Below are 20,814 nucleotides of genomic sequence, written 5' to 3' on the forward strand. Positions count from 1 at the left end.
TAAGATCAAGAGAGTGGGAGGGTTAGAGGGATGGACCGTTGGTCATTCTACAGAAACACAAAGAAGGCATGAGAAATGGCAACATTCCACTCTCAGTTTGATATGCTGACTCCACATTCCAAGACTAGCTCATGTTAGGACCTCAATGTTGGTTCAGTTGGTTGGATTATGGATTGATAGGGGCAACAGTTAAGGTTGGGCTCGGGTTCACCATCAATTAAAAAACTACCAGCCTGACTTGCACCCCTACCATGTCCTCCAAAAAGTGCACATGGTAAAGAAGGGGGAAAGACAAGATTAACAAAATGATAAAGCACAATTTCACTCATAAACGAAAATATCAGATTCATGAATACTTTAATCAGGTTACCAGTTACCATGTGGATCCAAGCATCCAGATCCAGAGACTGATGTGTTTTAACCTTTCTAATGTTGCTATGCTCACAGAGTAAAATATTTTTTTGACTTTGGACCAGCTTTGTAGCTTGATAATAACTAACGGGGAATCATCACAGTAGTTGATAAAGATGATATATAATTTGTTATGCAAGAACTAGAACAAACACAAGTTGACGTTTACTTTTCTGTGAAAATTTAATGGGACTTTCAAGTGAATTTTAGGTGAATGCATATGTGTGCAAGGGGACAGCCATCAACTAAATATATGGCATCATATGTAACAAATGGAAATAACAAGGAATTTAAGAGAGTACCCTCTGAAGCAGGCAATTGTGCTATGAATGTTACCAATGCCGGCGGGATTACTTTAAGAATTTCTTCAAGTGGCATTGATGTTCCACCACCAACTAAGGAAACACCTGGAGCAGATGTTGTTGAGCTAGAAATAGATGGAAGTCCTGGTGCTGTCACATTAGGAACAAATCCAGTGCCTACAGTCACAAAAAGTGAGATCAGGTCAGAAACTATGCTAAATTTTTAAGACTAAAGACTGCCAGTTAATATGAGACAAGAGAGACATGAATAAGCACAAACTAACCCCTTGAGCATAAGAAAGAGGACATGATCTCACATAACTACACACCCACCAGAAAAACCAAAAACCAGAAGATCATAGCATCCAACAGCAATGGAACCCCATAACTTAGCTGCCACTTGAAAGTTAAAAATTCTAAAATTGTTTCTTATAAAAACACGATTCTGCCCCAACTTCAAAAACTCAACTCAACCTTGTTCCAAATGGGTCTGCTATATGGATCCTTTTTCTCCAATCAACTCTATTCAAAGTCATACTTGTTATTGGTCCTTAACTATGCATGTCTTTCCTCACCACATCTCCTGGAGTCATTTTAAGCCTATCCCTGGCTCTTTTAGCTCCTTCAATCTGAATCAAATCACCCCTCTGTACTGGAGCATTCAAAGGACTCCGTTGCACATGTACATGCCACCTCAAAACACTTTCTCAGAACTCATCATATATCAGAGCTACTCCGGGGGAGGGGGCGCGAGAACTACGCAGCCTTACCCCGAGAATGTCGAGAGGCTGTTTCAACTGCTTGACCACTAGATTGCAACATCAGAGATACTCCTAAATTAGTTCTAATTTGTTCATTCCTTATTTTAGTTTTTCCAGTTTCACCACTAATCCATCTCAACATCCTCATTTCATCTACACTAAGTTTGTCTTTTATATGTTTTTTATTTCAATGCCCAACTCGCAGTTCCATACATCATTGCCAATCGTATAATGATCATTTAAAATTTCCCTTCAAGTTTTAAGCGAATACATCCACCACACAACACTCCGGATGCACCTCTCCACTTCGGATCACTTTGGTATGATTTCGATTTCAATTTCAGATTTATTTCGTTTTTTGGTCAAGAAATTGAAATTGTTTGGTTGCATTAATTGAAATAGTTTCAAGAAATAGAAATAAGTTTGGCAATCCACTTTTGAGAACAGATTCTCAATTGAATATATTTCTTGGGAAAGGGTATCGTCTTGTAAGCTATGACTCTTTCTTCTGTTGACAGTGTTCTAATAAGCCCTTCCACTTGGTATAGCAACCCTGCTCTACTGAACAGATCAATTAGACAGCCCAAGTGCTCAACTATTGGTTTCATATTGTAAACCCCAATCATCCTATCAAACAAAAGACAACCCTCCTCAAGTAGGCCTGATCAGAAACAAATGTTGCTTCATTTGGCTCAATTCCTCCCTTCTACATCAATTGGCATGTGTCCGGTTTAAATGTCTTTAATTGTTGATTGATTGTCCTGAACTTTGAAATATTTTTCTCATTTGTGCTTCCTTTTCATTCTTTTGTGTGTGTGTGTGAGAACCAATTTTATCTAAACAGGTATAATAGCTATAATAAACCAGAGAATATACCAGGCTTTTGCCTTGGATCATAGATCACCATTCGAGAAGTATCTGGATAAATAACCTTTGAAGATAGAGCTGATGACTTCAAATTAGTTGCCAGTCCCGCAGAAACCTTCTCTCCACCTAAAAGAAAGTTTTATCTCACCACCACCAAGAAATCACTAACAACCAAAATCACCAGAATGAAAAAAGTTTGTGTACCTATAGAACTGGTTCCATTGGCTAGAGTTGACTTGTCAACCTTTTTATTGATGGTTTTGGCAAGCCACTGAAAAGGTCAGATAAACATGGGACATTTAGAATTTAAATACCTTTAAAGATACAAAAACTATTCTTTTATAGTACCCTCACTCTTTTCTAATACTCTTACAAATAAGAAATTTATTATTTTCAAAGTACAGACAATGAAAAAATATAGTCATAAGTCATAACAAAACAATCATTTAATAAGTTTGCAGAAAAGTTATTGAAGCTCATAAATCCACATGCAAAAAGAGTGAGAAAGTTATCGTTGAAACCTTTCACAGGCATGAAGCAGAATAAGATGCACACAGATCTTATTTCACCATGCTAAACAAAATTAGCAGTTTTTTATTACATGAAGTTAAATCCAAATAATAGGCAACTATATAAAGCTGCATTAGTGATTACACTGATGTTGGTTCAACTCCCAAAAACTCAATGCTACAGAGTATCAAGTTTATAAAATGAGCAGTGCTCTCCACTTTAATTTATCAGTTACACACAAATTATATGGAGTTGAGGAATTAGTTTCATACTATTATCAATAAATAAACTGAGATCTTATGAGAAAAACAAGAATATTTGATCAACTCCATAATAAAATGTCATATCAGTTGCTGTCAACATATTTTCCTGAAACATTACCAGTTCAGATAGATGTTTTGGTCAGTCTGGTTTTAGCTCTAATTTCGCTTTCTCGGCTTTCGAATCAATAAATTTTATTGCATAAAATATTTTCTTCTGTTTCATATAAATTTTATTAGGTACATTGCAGATTGAATCCCTCATTGCTATTGTTATGCTCCAAGCCTGGACCTGACCATAACATGGTCCCAGGCATACATGATGCGGATCCGTGCTCCAAATATGGAATCGGATCGCTTATGGGCCCACTTGGACACAAAATAAACCAACGGCAGATTCATAATTAAATTAGATCTTCAACTAGATGGCAGAACTGTAATTAATTCAAGTTTCCAATGAGAGGGGCAGGCTTGTAAATAAAAGGGATCTTAAAAGGGTATGTGGAAGTTAAAGTAAAATAAGGGGATATGAATGAAATTAAGAATTACTGTGAAGGGATAGATTAGGAAGCAAAATTTAAGGCAAAGGCTAGGGGGAAAAAAAGGAGAAAGTAGGGGTATTTTGGAAACACAAAGGACAAAAGAATAATGGACAAGGAAAAAAAAACCCTTTTTGAAATAAGCAAGCCCATGATTCTGGTATTAGGTTGTCTTCAACCTTGGAGTTTCAGCCATGGTGAAAGGCGGAACCTAGCAGAAGAACAAGAGGAACTCCCTCATCTTTGGCCCCCTGGACTTGAGATTTCAGGTGAAGGGTTGCACCATCCAGATCTTTCGAACCCAGAAATATTAGTCGCAAACAACAAGGGCACAAGGAGTATTAACTTCTGCAAATCAGATCTGGTCGCTGAAGTAGTTGCAGATTCCAATAGCAGCTCGACTCACACCACCTACTTGAGTAGTAATGTAGAACTAGGATTGGCAAGGCCAACCTAATCCCAAACTGCAGGATACTTATCAACGAACAACCATTATCCAAAGTAGAACAGCAACACAACACAGCCCAGGATTAAAAGGGAAAACCAAGTCTATAACAGCCATAGTTGTCGTGGCCTAGGCGGCGATTTGGCATCTCGGTGAAAAAAAGAGGTCACGGCAGTCCTACGATTTGCGTGTCTCACAATTGGCAGCGTCATTGGATGCTAGGCGTCGACATGGAGCAGCCATGGACGCCAGACCACGACTTATTCACTAGGCGGTCGACTTTCTGTATTAGTGTTTTTTTTTTTTTACTAACAATATTTTGTTTATTATATTTTAATTGGCAGCATAAAATTAAAACACTCGAGGCCTGACATTTCTCAAATCCAAATTACCAAAAGAACCAAAAAACCTCGAGCTCGAACTCTCGAAGAGACCAAAACCCTCGAACCAGCAACCACCGCTTGCAACTTCTTCTTCTCCTTCTCCGCCAGCAAGAGCAACAACAGCCTGCAACGTTTTCTCCTTCTCCGGCAGCAAGAGTGACTACAACCAGCAACCAGAAGCCATCGCCTGCGACGTCTTCTCCTCCAGCAACAAGAGCAACAACCAGGTAAGGGCCCCACCTGCGAGTCTGCAACTTCGATCTTTCTCCTCCTCCTTCTGATCTTTTTCTTTGTTCCAATCCTTTTTTTTTTTATGCAGCTCTCCTCCTTCTATTCTTTGCTCCGGTTGGTTATTCTCTGCAACCTCCGCCCTATGGTTCTCTTCTCTTTTGCGTTGAATCGTTGATAGTTAAACTTTGAAAAATATAAAATATAAAATCGCCGAGCCAAAAACCAATTAAATCGGGGATTCCTCTGCTGAGTAGTCAAAATATCGCCGATGCTTCGTCTTCGACGATTGTCTTACTTCAGTCCAATGGGCTACAAAATACAGAGTGGTAAGATCTCTGTGAACAGCACAACCAGACTGAGCTAAAGAAATAGAAGAGAAATCTAATGTAGTATGAGAGGATTGACAAGGTTCAGGACCTCAAGTATGGTTCTGCTTGCAGAACATAGTAATCAATGAAACCCATCTCTTAATTTTTCTTTTTCTTTTGATGCAACGTTAGCAGAGCCATACTTTCTTGGTGATTGAGTTTCTCTTTGATTTTTTCAGTTTCAGTACCTTCTATTATTTGTTTTTTGGTGGGTTGAAAGCAATGCAGGAATTATCATATGGGTTTAGATGGATTCAAGTCCTTTTTCTGTTCTTTGTTGTTTTAGCCTTTTGGATGTTTATAATAAGTTTTCCTCTTTAGTTGTATGTCTAGTTATCTACTATCTAGAACTTAATCTGAAGGTGGGAAATCATATATTTTAGATTGCTGGAAAAAAAAAATTTATAAGAACTTGACAATGGTCTTGGTTGTGTTAAGTGAAATGATTAAGTTGGATTTGTAAGTGTTTGATTGTTTTCTTTTTGATATTATTATGTTAATGTTATTGGTTAACACTTAACATACTTTATTACTCTGTTTTGTAACTTGTAGGATAATAGGACTATCGGAGTTCATAATGGATGGTACTGTTGGTGGTAGTAGTGGGGGTGATAATATAAGCACGGCTGCATATGATCCATCCAAAGGCCCAACCAGGAAGGCCAAATCAAATGACCCTGGGTGGAAGTATGGGTATTGGCCTGACCTTTTAGACAAGAACCTTGTTAAATGCACTCTTTGTGGAAAAAACCTCAAGTGTGGAATTAAAAGGTTAAAGCAACATTTGGTGGGTGGATATGGAAATGTTGCTAAATGTACCAAGGCAACTGTAGCGATTGCTACAGAGATGAATGCAGCTCTTATGCGCAATAAGAAGAAAATGATGCAAGACATTTTGGATGATGATGATGTTGATGTTGATGTTGATGTTGATGTTGGTGTTGGTGTTGGTGCTGATGTGGATGTTGATATAGAAGTTGAAGGTCAAAAACAGTCCAGTAGGACTCCTTCTACAACCTCTAGACTTATTCCTAGCTCTGGGACAGCTGCTAAGAAAAAGAAAGTAGTCATTCAACCACAAGTAAGGGGCCCCATGGATGCTCATGTTAGATGGACTCTTGAGCAAGTGGTTGTTGAGAGGCATCTTAAAGGTAGTACTCAGACTACTATAGAGAACCGGTTTAGATCAGCGGAAGAAAAAAAGAGAGTTGATAATCACATTGTTGACTGGGTTTATCAGTGTGGTATTCCATTCAATGCTCTTAAGTCAAGGAGGTTTGAGGTGATGGTGGAATCTATTGCACAGTACGGGTAAGGATATAAGCCCCCAAGTTATCATGAAGTGAGAGTGCCATTGTTAAAGGCAGCAAAAGATAGAACTGCAGAGATGAAGAATAAATATGAAGAGTATTGGAAGTAGCATGGGTGCACTCTAACGACTGATGGGTGGACGGATAAAAGAGGAAGGCATTTAATCAATTTCCTCGTTAACTGTCCAGAGGAGATTTATTTTATGGAATCTATTAATGCATCTAGTATATCTCAAACTGCAGAGAAGTTGTTTGAATTGATTGACAACAAAGTTCAAGAAATTGGTGAGGACTATGTTGTGCAAGGCAGCAAAAGATAGAACTGCAGAGATGAAGAATAAATATGAAGAGTATTGGAAGCAGTATGGGTGCACTCTAACGACTGATGGGTGGACGGATAAAAGAGGAAGGCATTTAATCAATTTCCTCGTTAACTGTCCAGAGGGGATTTATTTTATGGAATCTATTGATGCATCTAGTATATCTCAAACTGCAGAGAAGTTGTTTGAATTGATTGACAACAAAGTTCAAGAAATTGGTGAGGACTATGTTGTGCAAATTGTGTCAGATAATGCACCGGCTTAAATTAGCCGGTACAATGCTGATGCAGAAGAGGACAAAGCTATATTGGACTCCTTGTGTAGCGCATTGCATTGACCTGGTGTTGAAGGAAATAGGACTCTTGAAATCTAATAGAAATGTGATAAGTAAGGCAGAAAAAGTAACCAACTTCATCTACAGGCACACACGCATTCTTGATGCAATGAGGGCTAGAACAAATGGGAGGGATCTTGTGAGGACAGCAGCTACTAGATTTGCAACTGCATTTCTAACACTTCAAAGCTTGTTAAAACATAAAGATGACTTAAGACATTTGTTTATTTCTGAAGAATGGACTAGTTCTAATTTGGCAAAGACCGAGGCTGGGAAGAAAGTGGTTGAGACAGTGTTTGCTGTAGCAGTTTGGAATGGTGTGGAAAATTGTCTTAGAGCTTCAAAGCCACTTCTTACTGTCTTGAGGATTGTGGATGGTGATGAGAGGCCTTTTATGCTCGAGGTTCAATTTGCCATGGATGAGGCAAAAAAGAAAATAAAAGAAAATTTTGGGGATAGAGAAAGGCAATACAAGAAAGTATTAGATATTGTTAACAGGCGTTGGGAGATTCAGATGGGGTGTCCTTTGTATGGAGCAGCACTATTTCTTAATCTTGGCAAATTTTTTTCTTATAAGGAAGGTGATGATGGTGGCTACCAAATTATATCTTCTCTACAGCTTGCATTTAATGAAGTCATTGAAAGAATGATACATGAACCAGCTTTACAAGACAAGATAAATACTCAAGCCACTTTGTATAGATATTCTCGAGGTGGTTTTGCCTCGGATATGGTGATTAGATCACGGGCAACCATAAGTCCTAGTAAGTACATTGTTCAGTTGTTTTGTTTGTCTGTTTGTGTGATATATTAAATATTAATCTAGCGATTTTTATATATATTTATTTTTTATAGTTACATGGTGGGGTTCATTTGGAGATCATGCTTTTGAGCTTTCAAAGGTTGCAAGACATATTCTAGGGCTTTGTTGCTCCTCTTCTGGTTGCGAGCACAACGGGAGCATATTTGAGTTTGTAAGTAGCTGGGTATTACATCTATTTCATATTTTAGACTTTTTATTTTTGGAACAATAACTTTGTTTGTTGTTCTCTATTGTTTATGAATTCAGATTCATACCAAGAAGAGGAATAGGCTAGAACATCAACGTTTGAATGATCTAGTCTATGTTCAATGCAATCACCGCCTAGAAGAAAGGTTTCAACAAAGGCATCTCGATAACAGAAATTATAATCCACTTGTGCTTGACGATCTGGATTGGAGTAGTGAGTGGATGATTGACGAGCAAGTGGATGATGTAGTCCATCCCGATGCTGATCTCACATGGGACGTTGTTGGTAGAGCAATGGGGGCAACAATGGAGGGGCCCAATCGACCCAGGAGAGCTCAATCATCAACCTCTAGAGGAAATATATGCTACACATGCCGTGGTAGAGGGAGGGCTGTTGGGGAGTCATCAGAATCAGATGGGGAAGAAGATTTGGAAGAAGAGGATGATGTGAATGATGACTTAGACGTCACAGATAACTTTGGTGAAAATGCAAATGCTTCTAGTGGACAACAAAGGAATCTGCCTTAGAATTGTTCCTGAAGACAGACCAAAGACAGCTTTTTGCATTCCAGGCTACCATATGCAACGGACAGTCATGCCTTTTGGTCTCAAAACAGCACCCTCTATCTTCCAGAGAGCCATGATGAAGATCTTTGCTCCCATCCAAGACCATGCGCTTGTGTATATTGATGATATTCTTCTCTTCTCCAACACAGAAGCAGCACATCTTCAGCTTCTCCAACACTTTCATCAAATTGTTCAACAATATGGTCTTATGCTCTCCCCCAAGAAGATACAAATTGGCGTTCCTTCTATTGATTTTCTTGGTGTTACTATTTCCAAAGGACAATATCAACTGCAACCACATATTGCAACTTCTTTGCAGCTATTTCCAGATGGTCCTCTCACCAAAAATCAAGTTCAACAATTTCTTGGGATAGTCAACTATATGATGGAGTTTCTTCCACAACAGATCATTCATACTGCCTTGCTCCATCAACTTTTGCGTAAGAATGCTCCTCCATGGTCTGCTGCTCACACAACAGCTATACAGGCTTTAAAGAAACTCTCTGAGCACCTCCCCACACTTCAAATCCCCTCCACTGGAAAAAGAATCTTACAAACAGATGCCAATGACACTCACTGGGGTGCAGTTCGTCTTGAAGAACAACCTTCTACAGCTACAAGAACTATTTGTGGATACAAAAATGGATCCTTCAAACCCTCTGAAACTCATTATCACTCTACATTTAAAGAGATCCTAGCAGTCAAAAGAGGCATCGAGAAGTTCCAATTCCATTTAATTGGCCATCAGTTCCTAGTCGAACTCGACATGTCCAGTTTCCCACGGATGCTTGAATTTTGAGAAAAACATCTCCCTCAGGCACAACTTCTCCGATGGGCTCAGTGGTTCTCCCAATGGTCTTTTGATGTTAAACACATTAAAGGAAAAGACAATGTTTTGGCAAATTTCCTCTCCCGATGACCAACCTCAACCTTTGCCATTATCCCTTTACTTTTCCCCATAACCCCTGGAGCCTCCTCCTCTCAGTATCCCCTATCACCAGGACATAACCTTTGTTATTCCCTTCCTCCAACCCTTCCCTTAGAAATCCTCCAGGACCTCACTTTGAGAACAGTCCTTTCATACAGCAGGTCTATAGCCTTCCGACTCCTCAAAGTTTCTCTTCGAAGTCATGGACTCCCCATCTTAGAACTTTGTTTTCATCCTGACTATCATTTCCTCACCATGTTTACCTTCACTTCTCCTGCTGAAATCTCAGAATTTCCTCTCATCTACAAGTGCATATTTTGGCACCTCTGTTCTACCCACACCATCGCCCTTAATTTTCCCCTTCTTACCCTTCGTTGGTTTTTAGGTCGATGGACAGATCCTCTTCACCACAATCATCCTCTTTACAACCATCCCCAACGGGTTAATCCTATCCTACAGTTTCTCCAGTTATTCGCCCCACCAGAACATTGGCTTACCCTATTATCTGGCTATCTCCCTTCCTCTGATGACCCATATCCAGATATTCCCCATATCATAATTCTCTTTCACCGACCCCCTGTCATCCATCAAACCTTTGATCCAAATCAACGACCCTGCCATCACATTCAATATGTGTCTGATTTCCATATCTATGGCATCAAGCCATATGATCCTTACCACACTCGTTTCGGCCATCGGGATGAATGGAGAAGATTTCTTTCCACTATGTGTCGAGTCAATGACACTCTGCCACAACAAGTACCGACTCCACTCCTTGACCGTTTAGATAAGGCGTGGGATCTCCATCAATCCGGGCACCTCACTGATCCTCGAATCGAGCGCCTCCTTGATGTTCACAACGAATGGCTCATTGATCATGCTACTTTCTATCCAGCCAGTAGCACTTACAGTTCTGATACCGACTAGGGTTATCTTCTCGTATATCGTGTAAAAGTAACTTGTGCTTTAATAATGTATTGTCTTCTTTGTACTATTTGCTTTTATGCTTTTGTACTATTTGCTTTTATGTGTCGGTAACCATATGAGTTGGAATCCAATGTAATCCAATGTACTCTTTTCCCTATAAAAGGGCTCAAGATTAATGAAGATGGATCATCGATTTTTAGAGAGAGCTCTGATTCCATTTTTAGAGAGATTTTCACACAAGGATTCGATGATCCATCTTCATTAATCTTGAGCCCTTTTATAGGGAAAAGAGTACATTGGATTACATTGGATTCCAGCTCATATGGTTATCGACACATAAAAGCAAATAGTACAAAAGCATAAAAGCAATAAGTACAAAGAAGACAATACATTATTAAAGCACACGTTACTTTTACACGATATACGAGAAGATAACCCTAGTCGGTATCAGAATTGTAAGTGCTACTGGCTGGATAGAAAGTAGCATGATCAATGAGCCATTCGTTGTGAACATCAAGGAGGCGCTCGATTCGAGGATCAGTGAGGTGACCGGATTGATGGAGATCCCACGCCTTATCTAAACGGTCAAGGAGTGGAGTCGGTACTTGTTGTGGCAGAGTGTCATTGACTCGACACATAGTGGAAAGAAATCTTCTCCATTCATCCCGATGGCCGAAACGAGTGTGGTAAGGATCATATGGCTTGATGCCATAGATATGGAAATCAGACACATATTGAATGTGATGGCAGGGTCGTTGATTTGGATCAAAGGTTTGATGGATGACAGGGGGTTGGTGAAAGAGAATTATGATATGGGGAATATCTGGATATGGGTCATCAGAGGAAGGGAGATAGCCAGATAATAGGGTAAGCCAATGTTCTGGTGGGGCGAATAACTGGAGAAACTGTAGGATAGGATTAACCCGTTGGGGATGGTTGTAAAGAGGATGATTGTGGTGAAGAGGATCTGTCCATCGACCTAAAAACCAACGAAGGGTAAGAAGGGGAAAATTAAGGGCGATGGTGTGGGTAGAACAGAGGTGCCAAAATATGCACTTGTAGATGAGAGGAAATTCTGAGATTTCAGCAGGAGAAGTGAAGGTAAACATGGTGAGGAAATGATAGTCAGGATGAAAACAAAGTTCTAAGATGGGGAGTCCATGACTTCGAAGAGAAACTTTGAGGAGTCGGAAGGCTATAGACCTGCTGTATGAAAGGACTGTTCTCAAAGTGAGGTCCTGGAGGATTTCTAAGGGAAGGGTNTCTTCGAAGACATGGACTCCCCATCTCAGGACTTTGTTTTCATCCTGACTATCATTTCCTCACCATGTTTACCTTCACTTCTCCTGCTGAAATCTCAGAATTTCCTCTCATCTACAAGTGCATATTCTGGCACCTCTGTTCTACCCACACCATCGCCCTTAATTTCCCCCTTCTTACCCTTCATTGGTTTTTAGGTCGATGGACAGATCCTCTTCACCACCATCATCCTCTTTACAACCATCCCCAACAGGTTAATCCTATCCTACAGTTTCTCCAGTTATTCACCCCACCAGAACATTGGCTTACCCTATTATCTGGCTATCTCCCTTCCTCTGATGACCCATTTCCAGATATTCCCCATATCATAATTCTCTTTCACCGACCCCCTGTCATCCATCAAACCTTTGATCCAAATCAACGACCCTGCCATCACATTCAATGTGTATGATTTTTATATCTATGGCATCAAGCCATATGATCCTTACCACACTCGTTTCGGCCATCGGGATGAATGGAGAAGATTTCTTTCCATTATGTGTTGAGTCAATGACACTCTGCCACAACAAGTACCGACTCCACTCCTTGACCGTTTAGATAAGGCGTGGGATCTCCATCAATCCGGTCACCTCACTGATCCTCGAATCGAGCGCCTCCTTGATGCTCACAACGAATGGCTCATTGATCATGCTACTTTCTATCCAGCCAGCAGCACTGACAGTTCTGATACCGACTAGGGTTATCTTCTCGTATATCGTGTAAAAGTAACGTGTGCTTTAATAATGTATTGTCTTCTTTGTACTATTTGCTTTTGTACTATTTGCTTTTATGTGTCGGTAACCATATGAGCTGGAATCCAATGTAATCCAATGTACTCTTTTCCCTATAAAAGGGCTCAAGATTAATGAAGATGGATCATCGAATCCTTGTGTGAAAATCTCTCTCTAAAAATGGTATCAGAGCTCTCTCTAAAAATCGATGATCCATCTTCATTAATCTTGAGCCCTTTTATAGGGAAAAGTGTACATTGGATTACATTGGATTCCAACTCATATGGTTACCGACACATAAAAGCAAATAGTGCAAAAGCATAAAAGCAAATAGTACAAAGAAGACAATACATTATTAAAGCACACATTACTTTTACACGATATAAGAGAAGATAACCCTAGTCGGTATCAGAACTGTCAGTGCTGCTGGCTGGATAGAAAGTAGCATGATCAATGAGCCATTCGTTGTGAGCATCAAGGAGGCGCTCGATTTGAGGATCAGTGAGGTGACCGGATTGATGGAGATCCCACGCCTTATCTAAAGGGTCAAGGAGTGGAGTCGGTACTTGTTGTGGTAGTGTCATTGACTCGACACATAGTGGAAATAAATCTTCTCCATTCATCCCGATGGCCGAAACGAGTGTGGTAAGGATCATATGGCTTGATGCCATAGATATGGAAATCAGACACATATTAAATGTGATGGCAGGGTCGTTGATTTGGATCAAAGGTTTGATGGATGACAGGGGGTCGGTGAAAGAGAATTATGATATGGGGAATATCTGGATATGGGTCATCAGAGGAAGGGAGATAGCCAGATAATAGAGTAAGCCAATGTTCGGGTGGGGCGAATAACTGGAGAAACTGTAGGATAGGATTAACCTGTTGGGGATGGTTGATCATCGATTTTTAGAGAGAGAGCTCTGATACCATTTTTAGAGAGAGATTTTCACACAAGGATTCGATGATCCATCTTCATTAATCTTGAGCCCTTTTATAGGGAAAAGAGTACATTGGATTACATTGGATTCCAGCTCATATGGTTACCGACACATAAAAGCAAATAGTACAAAAGTATAAAAGCAAATAGTACAAAAGCAAATAGTACAAAGAAGACAATACATTATTAAAGCACACGTTACTTTTACACAATATACAAGAAGATAACCCTAGTTGGTATCAGAACTGTCAGTGCTGCTGGCTGGATAGAAAGTAGCATGATCAATGAGCCATTCGTTGTGAGCATCAAGGAGGCGCTCGATTTGAGGATCAGTGAGGTGACCGGATTGATGGAGATCCCACGCCTTATCTAAAGGGTCAAGGAGTGGAGTCGGTACTTGTTGTGGTAGTGTCATTGACTCGACACATAGTGGAAATAAATCTTCTCCATTCATCCCGATGGCCGAAACGAGTGTGGTAAGGATCATATGGCTTGATGCCATAGATATGGAAATCAGACACATATTAAATGTGATGGCAGGGTCGTTGATTTGGATCAAAGGTTTGATGGATGACAGGGGGTCGGTGAAAGAGAATTATGATATGGGGAATATCTGGATATGGGTCATCAGAGGAAGGGAGATAGCCAGATAATAGGGTAAGCCAATGTTCTGGTGGGGCGAATAACTGGAGAAACTGTAGGATAGGATTAACCCGTTGGGGATGGTTGTAAAGAGGATGATTGTGGTGAAGAGGATCTGTCCATCGACCTAAAAACCAACGAAGGGTAAGAAGGGGAAAATTAAGGGCGATGGTGTGGGTAGAACAGAGGTGCCAAAATATGCACTTGTAGATGAGAGGAAATTCTGAGATTTCAGCAGGAGAAGTGAAGGTAAACATGGTGAGGAAATGATAGTCAGGATGAAAACAAAGTCCTGAGATGGGGAGTCCATGTCTTCGAAGAGAAACTTCAAGGAGTCGGAAGGCTGTAGACCTGCTGTATGAAAGGACTGTTCTCAAAGTGAGGTCCTGGAGGATTTCTAAGGGAAGGGTTGGAGGAAGGGAACAATAAAGGTTATGTCCTGGTGATGGGGGAGACTGAGAGGTGGAGGCTCCAGGGGTTATGGGGAAAAGTAAAGGGATAATGGCAAAGGTTGAGGTTGGTCGTCGGGAGAGGAAATCTGCCAAAACATTGTCTTTTCCTTTAATGTGTTTAACATCAAAAGACCATTGGGAGAACCACTGAGCCCATCTGAGAAGTTGTGCCTGAGGGAGATGTTTTTGTCGAAATTCAAGCATCCGTGGGAAACTGGACATGTCGAGTTCGACTAGGAACTGATGGCCAATTAAATGGAATTGGAACTTCTCGATGCCTCTTTTGACTGCTAGGATCTCTTTAAATGTAGAGTGATAATGAGTTTCAGAGGGTTTGAAGGATCCACTTTTGTATCCACAAATAGTTCTTGCAGCTGTAGAAGGTTGTTCTTCAAGAAGAACTGCACCCCAGTGAATGTCACTGGCATCTGTTTGTAAGATTCTTTTTCCAGTGGAGGGGATTTGAAGTGTGGGGAGGTGCTCAGAGAGTTTCTTTAAAGCCTGTATAGCTGTTGTGTGAGCAGCAGACCATGGAGGAGCATTCTTACGCAAAAGTTGATGGAGCAAGGCAGTATGAATGATCTATTGTGGAAGAAACTCCGTCATATAGTTGACTATCCCAAGAAATTGTTGAACTTGATTTTTGGTGAGAGGACCATCTGGAAATAGCTGCAAAGAAGTTGCAATATGTGGTTGCAGATGATATTGTCCTTTGGAAATAGTAACACCAAAAAAATCAATAGAAGGGACGCCAATTTGTATCTTCTTGGGGGAGAGCATAAGACCATATTGTTGAACAATTTGATGAAAGTGTTGGAGAAGCTGAAGATGTGCTGCTTCTGTGTTGGAGAAGAGAAGAATATCATCAATATATACAAGCGCATGGTCTTGGATGGGAGCAAAGATCTTCATCATAGCTCTCTGGAAGATAGAGGGGGTTGTTTTGAGACCAAAAGGCATGACTGTCCATTGCATATGGTAGCCTGGAATGCAAAAAGCTGTCTTTGGTCTGTCTTCAGGAACAATTCCAAGTTGCCAAAATCCTGCTTTGAGGTCAAACTTGGAGAACACAGTGGCATAGGCTAATTGGAGAAGTAAAGCTGGACGTGTTGGGAGAGGGCACTTTTCATCAGCCAAAAAGAAATTTAAAGGACGATAATTAATCACCATTCTCAACTTTCCTTGAATTTGTTCTGTTCTTTTGTTAACATAAAATGCCTGGCATGCCCATGGGGAGAAGGTATGTTCCAGAAGTCCTTCAGACTGAAGTTGTTGAATCTCTTGAATAGCTAAGGAAAGATGTTCCGGATTAAGGTTTGGATGGCTGGCTTTTGTCGCATTGACATCCTCATTTTTCTTGAAAGGCAGTGTAATGAAGAAGTCAGGGTTCTGCCATAACGGGCGAGAACACTTTGTAAGAAATTCCAAATGAGATTCTGCACAAGAGGTGGAGAGAATATGTGCCTTAATTTCTTCAAAGAGGGAAGTTCCTGCAAGAAATAAGTTAGAAATAGGGGCCCAAGGGAGAAGCTGAGGTGTCCATCGGAGTGGAAGATGACGAAGAATATCAAACCCGATGATAAGGTCTTTGCCTGGAAAATGGGTTCCTAGGACTGTATGGGTTATGGAGAAAGTTGGAAGAAGTTGGATTTTTATGGGTTGTCTAGACACAAGGGTGATGTGGGAGATTTCACCATTAGCTACAAGGAAAGGAAGAGGAGGATCCTGAGGTTTCCAAAACGGTTTAGGGAGGACCTTTGGGTTCAGGATTGTACTAGCAGCTCCAGTGTCAAGGAAGGCAATAAGGTTTATGAGTCTGGCATAAGGTTCAGGAAGTATTGTGACAGAGACATGGGGAAGGGATACTGGTTGACTTTGTAAGAAAGGAGGCAGAGCAATTGGACGGGTAGGGGGAAGAAGAGGTATTACCTGGTAGAGGGGATCAGATTCCTCGGACTCGGAGAGGGAAGACTCTGGGTCTGAGTCTGTATCAAGGAAATCTATTGTAAAAAGAGAGATCTGTAGGAGTTTCATCAAGAGAATATAAAGATTCAAGGTCAGCATCTTGAAGATCTTCCTGGTGAAGAGAAGATAGCATGTGCAGAACCTTGTCTTTCTTTCGAGACAGAGGACAATTTTTTGCAAAATGTCCATCTTTTCCACAGACATAACAAGCAGAGAACTTGGTTTTTCCTCTAATTTTCTTTTTCCGGAGGAATCGCCATGTTTTCCATTTTTATTTTTTTTGGGACACTGAAAAGAGAACTTGGTTTTTCCTCTAATTTTCTTTTTTTCCGGAGGAATCATCTAATTTGTTGGATGATTATGATGATTAAGTTATTTGTGTTTGACTGTTTGAGTGTTTGGATTTTATGTATTGTTTAAACTAACTTGAACTTTGAACTTGGATGATTAGTTAAGTTTTCTTTTTTTATTCTATGTTGAGTTCATTTGCTATCAAGCTTCATTGCTTTAGTAAGTCCTTAATAGCTTAATAAGTTATCCACTTATCTTATCGTTTGATCTATTCTTAGGTTTCCAAATATATATCTCTGATTCATTTATGATATATTGACATATATACCTTTTACTTTGTTTAGGTTGCTCACTCACTTCTAATTATTGCTTTCAAGCTTCAGTCACAGGTTAGCCTTTTACTTTTTACTTTTGTGTGATGTACATGTTGATTTTTTATGACTTGATGAGTGATGACTTGATGTATAACTGTATAAGTCAATTTGATGACGTGATATGGCTATATTGATTTTCTGATGATTTGATGTTACTTCATGTTTGTTTTATATGTTATAGGGTATATATTCTAGGCTTGTATCATGCTAAATAACTTTAAAAAATAGGGAAAATAAAAAAGTAGCATACTAAATAATTTTAGAAAATAGAAAAAATAAAAAATGACACATGAGCGATTTAACCACCATGGCAACACCAAAACTGGCGATTCATCATCAAATCTATTAGCCACCCCTCCACCGCCTTGGATCAATTTGACACCGTGACAACTATGATAACAGCCAATCGATTACAGAACTGTTAAAAATCTGTGAACAAAATTAACAATAGATAATAGGGCCTTAACAGGGACTCTAAGAGGACTAAATCCAGCTGATAATATGATCCAACACCCAAAGAAACCAACAGAAATCAAGGCAGGTCTATTGATGTCAAATCTGGGCAGAATAGGTCAATAGAATTCAAAATTGGGGAGATTTCTAATATCACCCAATTGGCTGGTCAGAATTGGACCAGGTTTGGATAGAAGGTAGTACTAGGTGGGAGGCAGGTTCGATCCAATTTTCAGCCACAAAGGATAGCTGAAAGTGTTTCAGGTAGCAAGGGATCAAATAGGAAAATAAGAGGATTTTCTGAACAGAATTGAGAGTGATTGATTCTAATACCTGTAGGGCTTGGACAAATCTGTAGTACCTTGGATACTTGAGGGAGGAAGAAGAAGAACCTCTCGGGCTTCACACAGCAGAGAGTCAATTGGATCAAACACCAATTCCATCAGCCTTGATCAAACACAAGACAAACTCTTCATGGAGAAGCCAACAGCAGCAGCCATTAATTTGCTTATCAAAATCATTCTTAGCTTTAGGAGCCTCCTCCTCTTTATTTATAACGTTGATGAGGAAGGGAATTACAAAATAGAAGGTTCCTTAAAAAAGGAAACCAAATATTCTCCTAATACAATTGTTTCTAAAAACTAAAAAGGAAACTAACAACTAATGACTTGACTCAACTAATAACTTGACTCCTAAGTAAATAAAAATAACTTAAAGAGGAGGAGGCTCCTAAAGCTAAGAACGATTTCTATGAACAAAAAAAGTATGTTGTTGGTACTGTCTCCCTCGTGAGAACCTATTGTGTGTCTGATCACAGTGAAGGGTTGGTGTTCGATCTGACGACTCCTTGCGGTGGGAAGCCCAGGAGGATCTTCTTCAAGGTTTTCTTTCAAGGGGTTTAGTGTTGATCATTGAACCAGTTGAGACTTGGTTAGTTCACCTACCCTAGTCTACATTAAATGGTATCAGAGCATTGGCATAGAACAACCCTATTGCTAATATGATGGCTTCCATAATGGAGATGTTGATACAACTAAATCAACAAATGGTGCGAACGGATGAAAGCTAAGCTAGAATTCAGCGACGTGTTGGTGACCCAAAATCATTAATAGTACCTATAATGCCTCTATGGGAAGTGAAAATACCTCTATTTAAACTGAAAGAACCCGAAGTCAAGGTTACAAATGAAGAGATAGTTCTTGAAGCTTCAAAGACAGAAGGTCAAGAGTTAAAAGATTTCACTGAAGAGTTTTATATTGAAAAGATCAGAGTCGACAATATTAAAGCCGTGGACGATGATGTAATGGTTGAGATCACTCCACAACAAGTCTTTGAGATTCATGATGAAAAGGAAGAGTTTGTTCCTTCAATCCTTGATGAAGAGGATACCAATGTTAACAACTCTATGCACAAGACATTCACGGTTGGTATTGATTCAGAGGTCAAGCATATAGAGTTCGTTATGCCATCATGGTTCTTTGAAGAGAAAGCTCCACGCCTTGAAGCTACATTCTAAAAGTATACAAGCAAGCCAAATTTTGTTTGGGAATGGTTAAAGCTGCTAATCACATGTTTTCCCCTCATCACTGCAAAATTTGAGGACGAATTTTTTCAAGATGGGGAGAGTTGATGCAGATTAATTACCAAAATAAGCTTGTTTTATTAGGAATAAGTTTACGGTTGGGTTCCATATATGTTTGGCCTTTGATCCTATGTGTTTTGAGTGTAATAGACCCCTTTTATGGGCTTAAAAAAGAGGCTCTAAGGTTGTATACGGGATTACTAGTTTGTTTCCATTTTATTAGTTTCTTTCTTAAGTTGGGTTTAATTTAAGTTAATTTTTATTTACTTAGGAATCAAGTTATTACTTGAGTCAAGTCATTAGTTATTAGTTTCCTTTTTGAAAGTTTCCTTTTTAGTTTTTAGAAACTATTGCATTAGGAGAATATTTGGTCTCCTTTTTTAAGAAACCTTCTATTTTGTATTTCCCTCCCCCATCAACATTATAAATAAAGAGGAGGAGGCTCCTAAAGCTAAGAATGATTCTGGGACACGAACACGTCGCTGAATTCTAGCTACACTTTCATCTGTTCACACCATTTGTTGATTCAATTGTATCAACATCTCTATCATGGAAGCCATCATATCAATAATAGGGTTGTTCTATGCCATGCTCTAATACCACTTAATGTAGACTAGGGTAGGTAAACTAACAAAGTCTCAACTGATTCAATGATCAATACCAAAACCCTTGAAGAAGAATAAGAATACTTGAAGAAGATCCTCCTGAGCTTCCCACCGCAAGGAGTCGTCAGATCGAACACCAACCCTTCACTGTGATCAAACACACAGCAAGTTCTCATGAAGAAGACAATAGTAGCAGCCATTAATTGTTTATCAAAATCATTCTTAGCTTTAGGAGCCTACTCCTCTTTATTTATAATGTTGATGGGGGAGGGAAATACAAAATAGAAGGTTTCTTAAAGAAAGAAACCAAATATTCTCCTAATACAATAGTTTCTAAAAACTAAAAAATGAAACTTTCAAAAAGGAAACTAAAAACTAATGACTTGACTCAACTAATAACTTGACTCCTAAGTAAATAAAAATAACTTAAATTAAACCCAACTTAAAAATGAAACTAATAAAAAGGAAACAAACTAGTAATCCCGTCCGTATGCAACCTTAGAGCCCCCTCTTTTAGGCCGATAAAAGTGGTCTATTACATTCAAAACACATGGGATCAAAGGCCCAACATATAGGAACCCAACCATAGGCTTATTCCTAATAAAACAAGCCTATTTTGGTAATTAATTTGCATCAAGTAGTGGTTGCCAAACTCTCTAGGTTGAATCACCCTTACATAAGAGTCAAGCATACCAAAGCTCAGCTGCAACAGTTGAGGATGTGAGGAGCTGGGTTCAGATCTGTTAGCTTGCAGACACCGCCCAAAACAGAGTATGTTCAGGTAAAGAAAGAGATAGCAAGGGGAAGTAGATAAGAGAGGGAAACAAGAAAGAAGAAGAAAGAAGGAAAAGAAGATCAAAGGAGGAAGGAGGGATTTGCAGGCCTCTCAGCAGCCACGGTTTCAAGCCAAAAAACTTCAATCAAATTTCAATTCTTCCAATCTGAAATCATCTCCATTACATGGCTATATAAAGAAAAATCAAAGCATAACATTGGAAGCTAATTAAA

The 20,814-nt window shown here is 39.5% G+C and overlaps 1 protein-coding gene across 3 annotated transcripts in view; it reads right to left on the bottom strand.

Annotated features, from left to right (window-relative positions):
- LOC122060327 (cleavage stimulation factor subunit 77) overlaps positions 1–20,814 on the bottom strand; it is a 62,500-nt gene that overhangs the window by 9,810 nt on the left and 31,876 nt on the right. For all 3 annotated transcript variants that reach the window (XM_042623466.1, XM_042623465.1, XM_042623464.1), the window contains exons 19-21: positions 2,546–2,612; positions 2,351–2,467; positions 714–890 (exon numbers count right to left, since the gene is read on the bottom strand). In XM_042623466.1, coding sequence (XP_042479400.1) covers positions 714–890; positions 2,351–2,467; positions 2,546–2,612 — 361 coding nt within the window. The remainder of the gene's footprint in view (positions 1–713; positions 891–2,350; positions 2,468–2,545; positions 2,613–20,814) is intronic.

The sequence above is a fragment of the Macadamia integrifolia genome, chromosome 2 (assembly GCF_013358625.1).
Source record: "Macadamia integrifolia cultivar HAES 741 chromosome 2, SCU_Mint_v3, whole genome shotgun sequence".
Taxonomy (NCBI): Eukaryota; Viridiplantae; Streptophyta; class Magnoliopsida; order Proteales; family Proteaceae; genus Macadamia; species Macadamia integrifolia.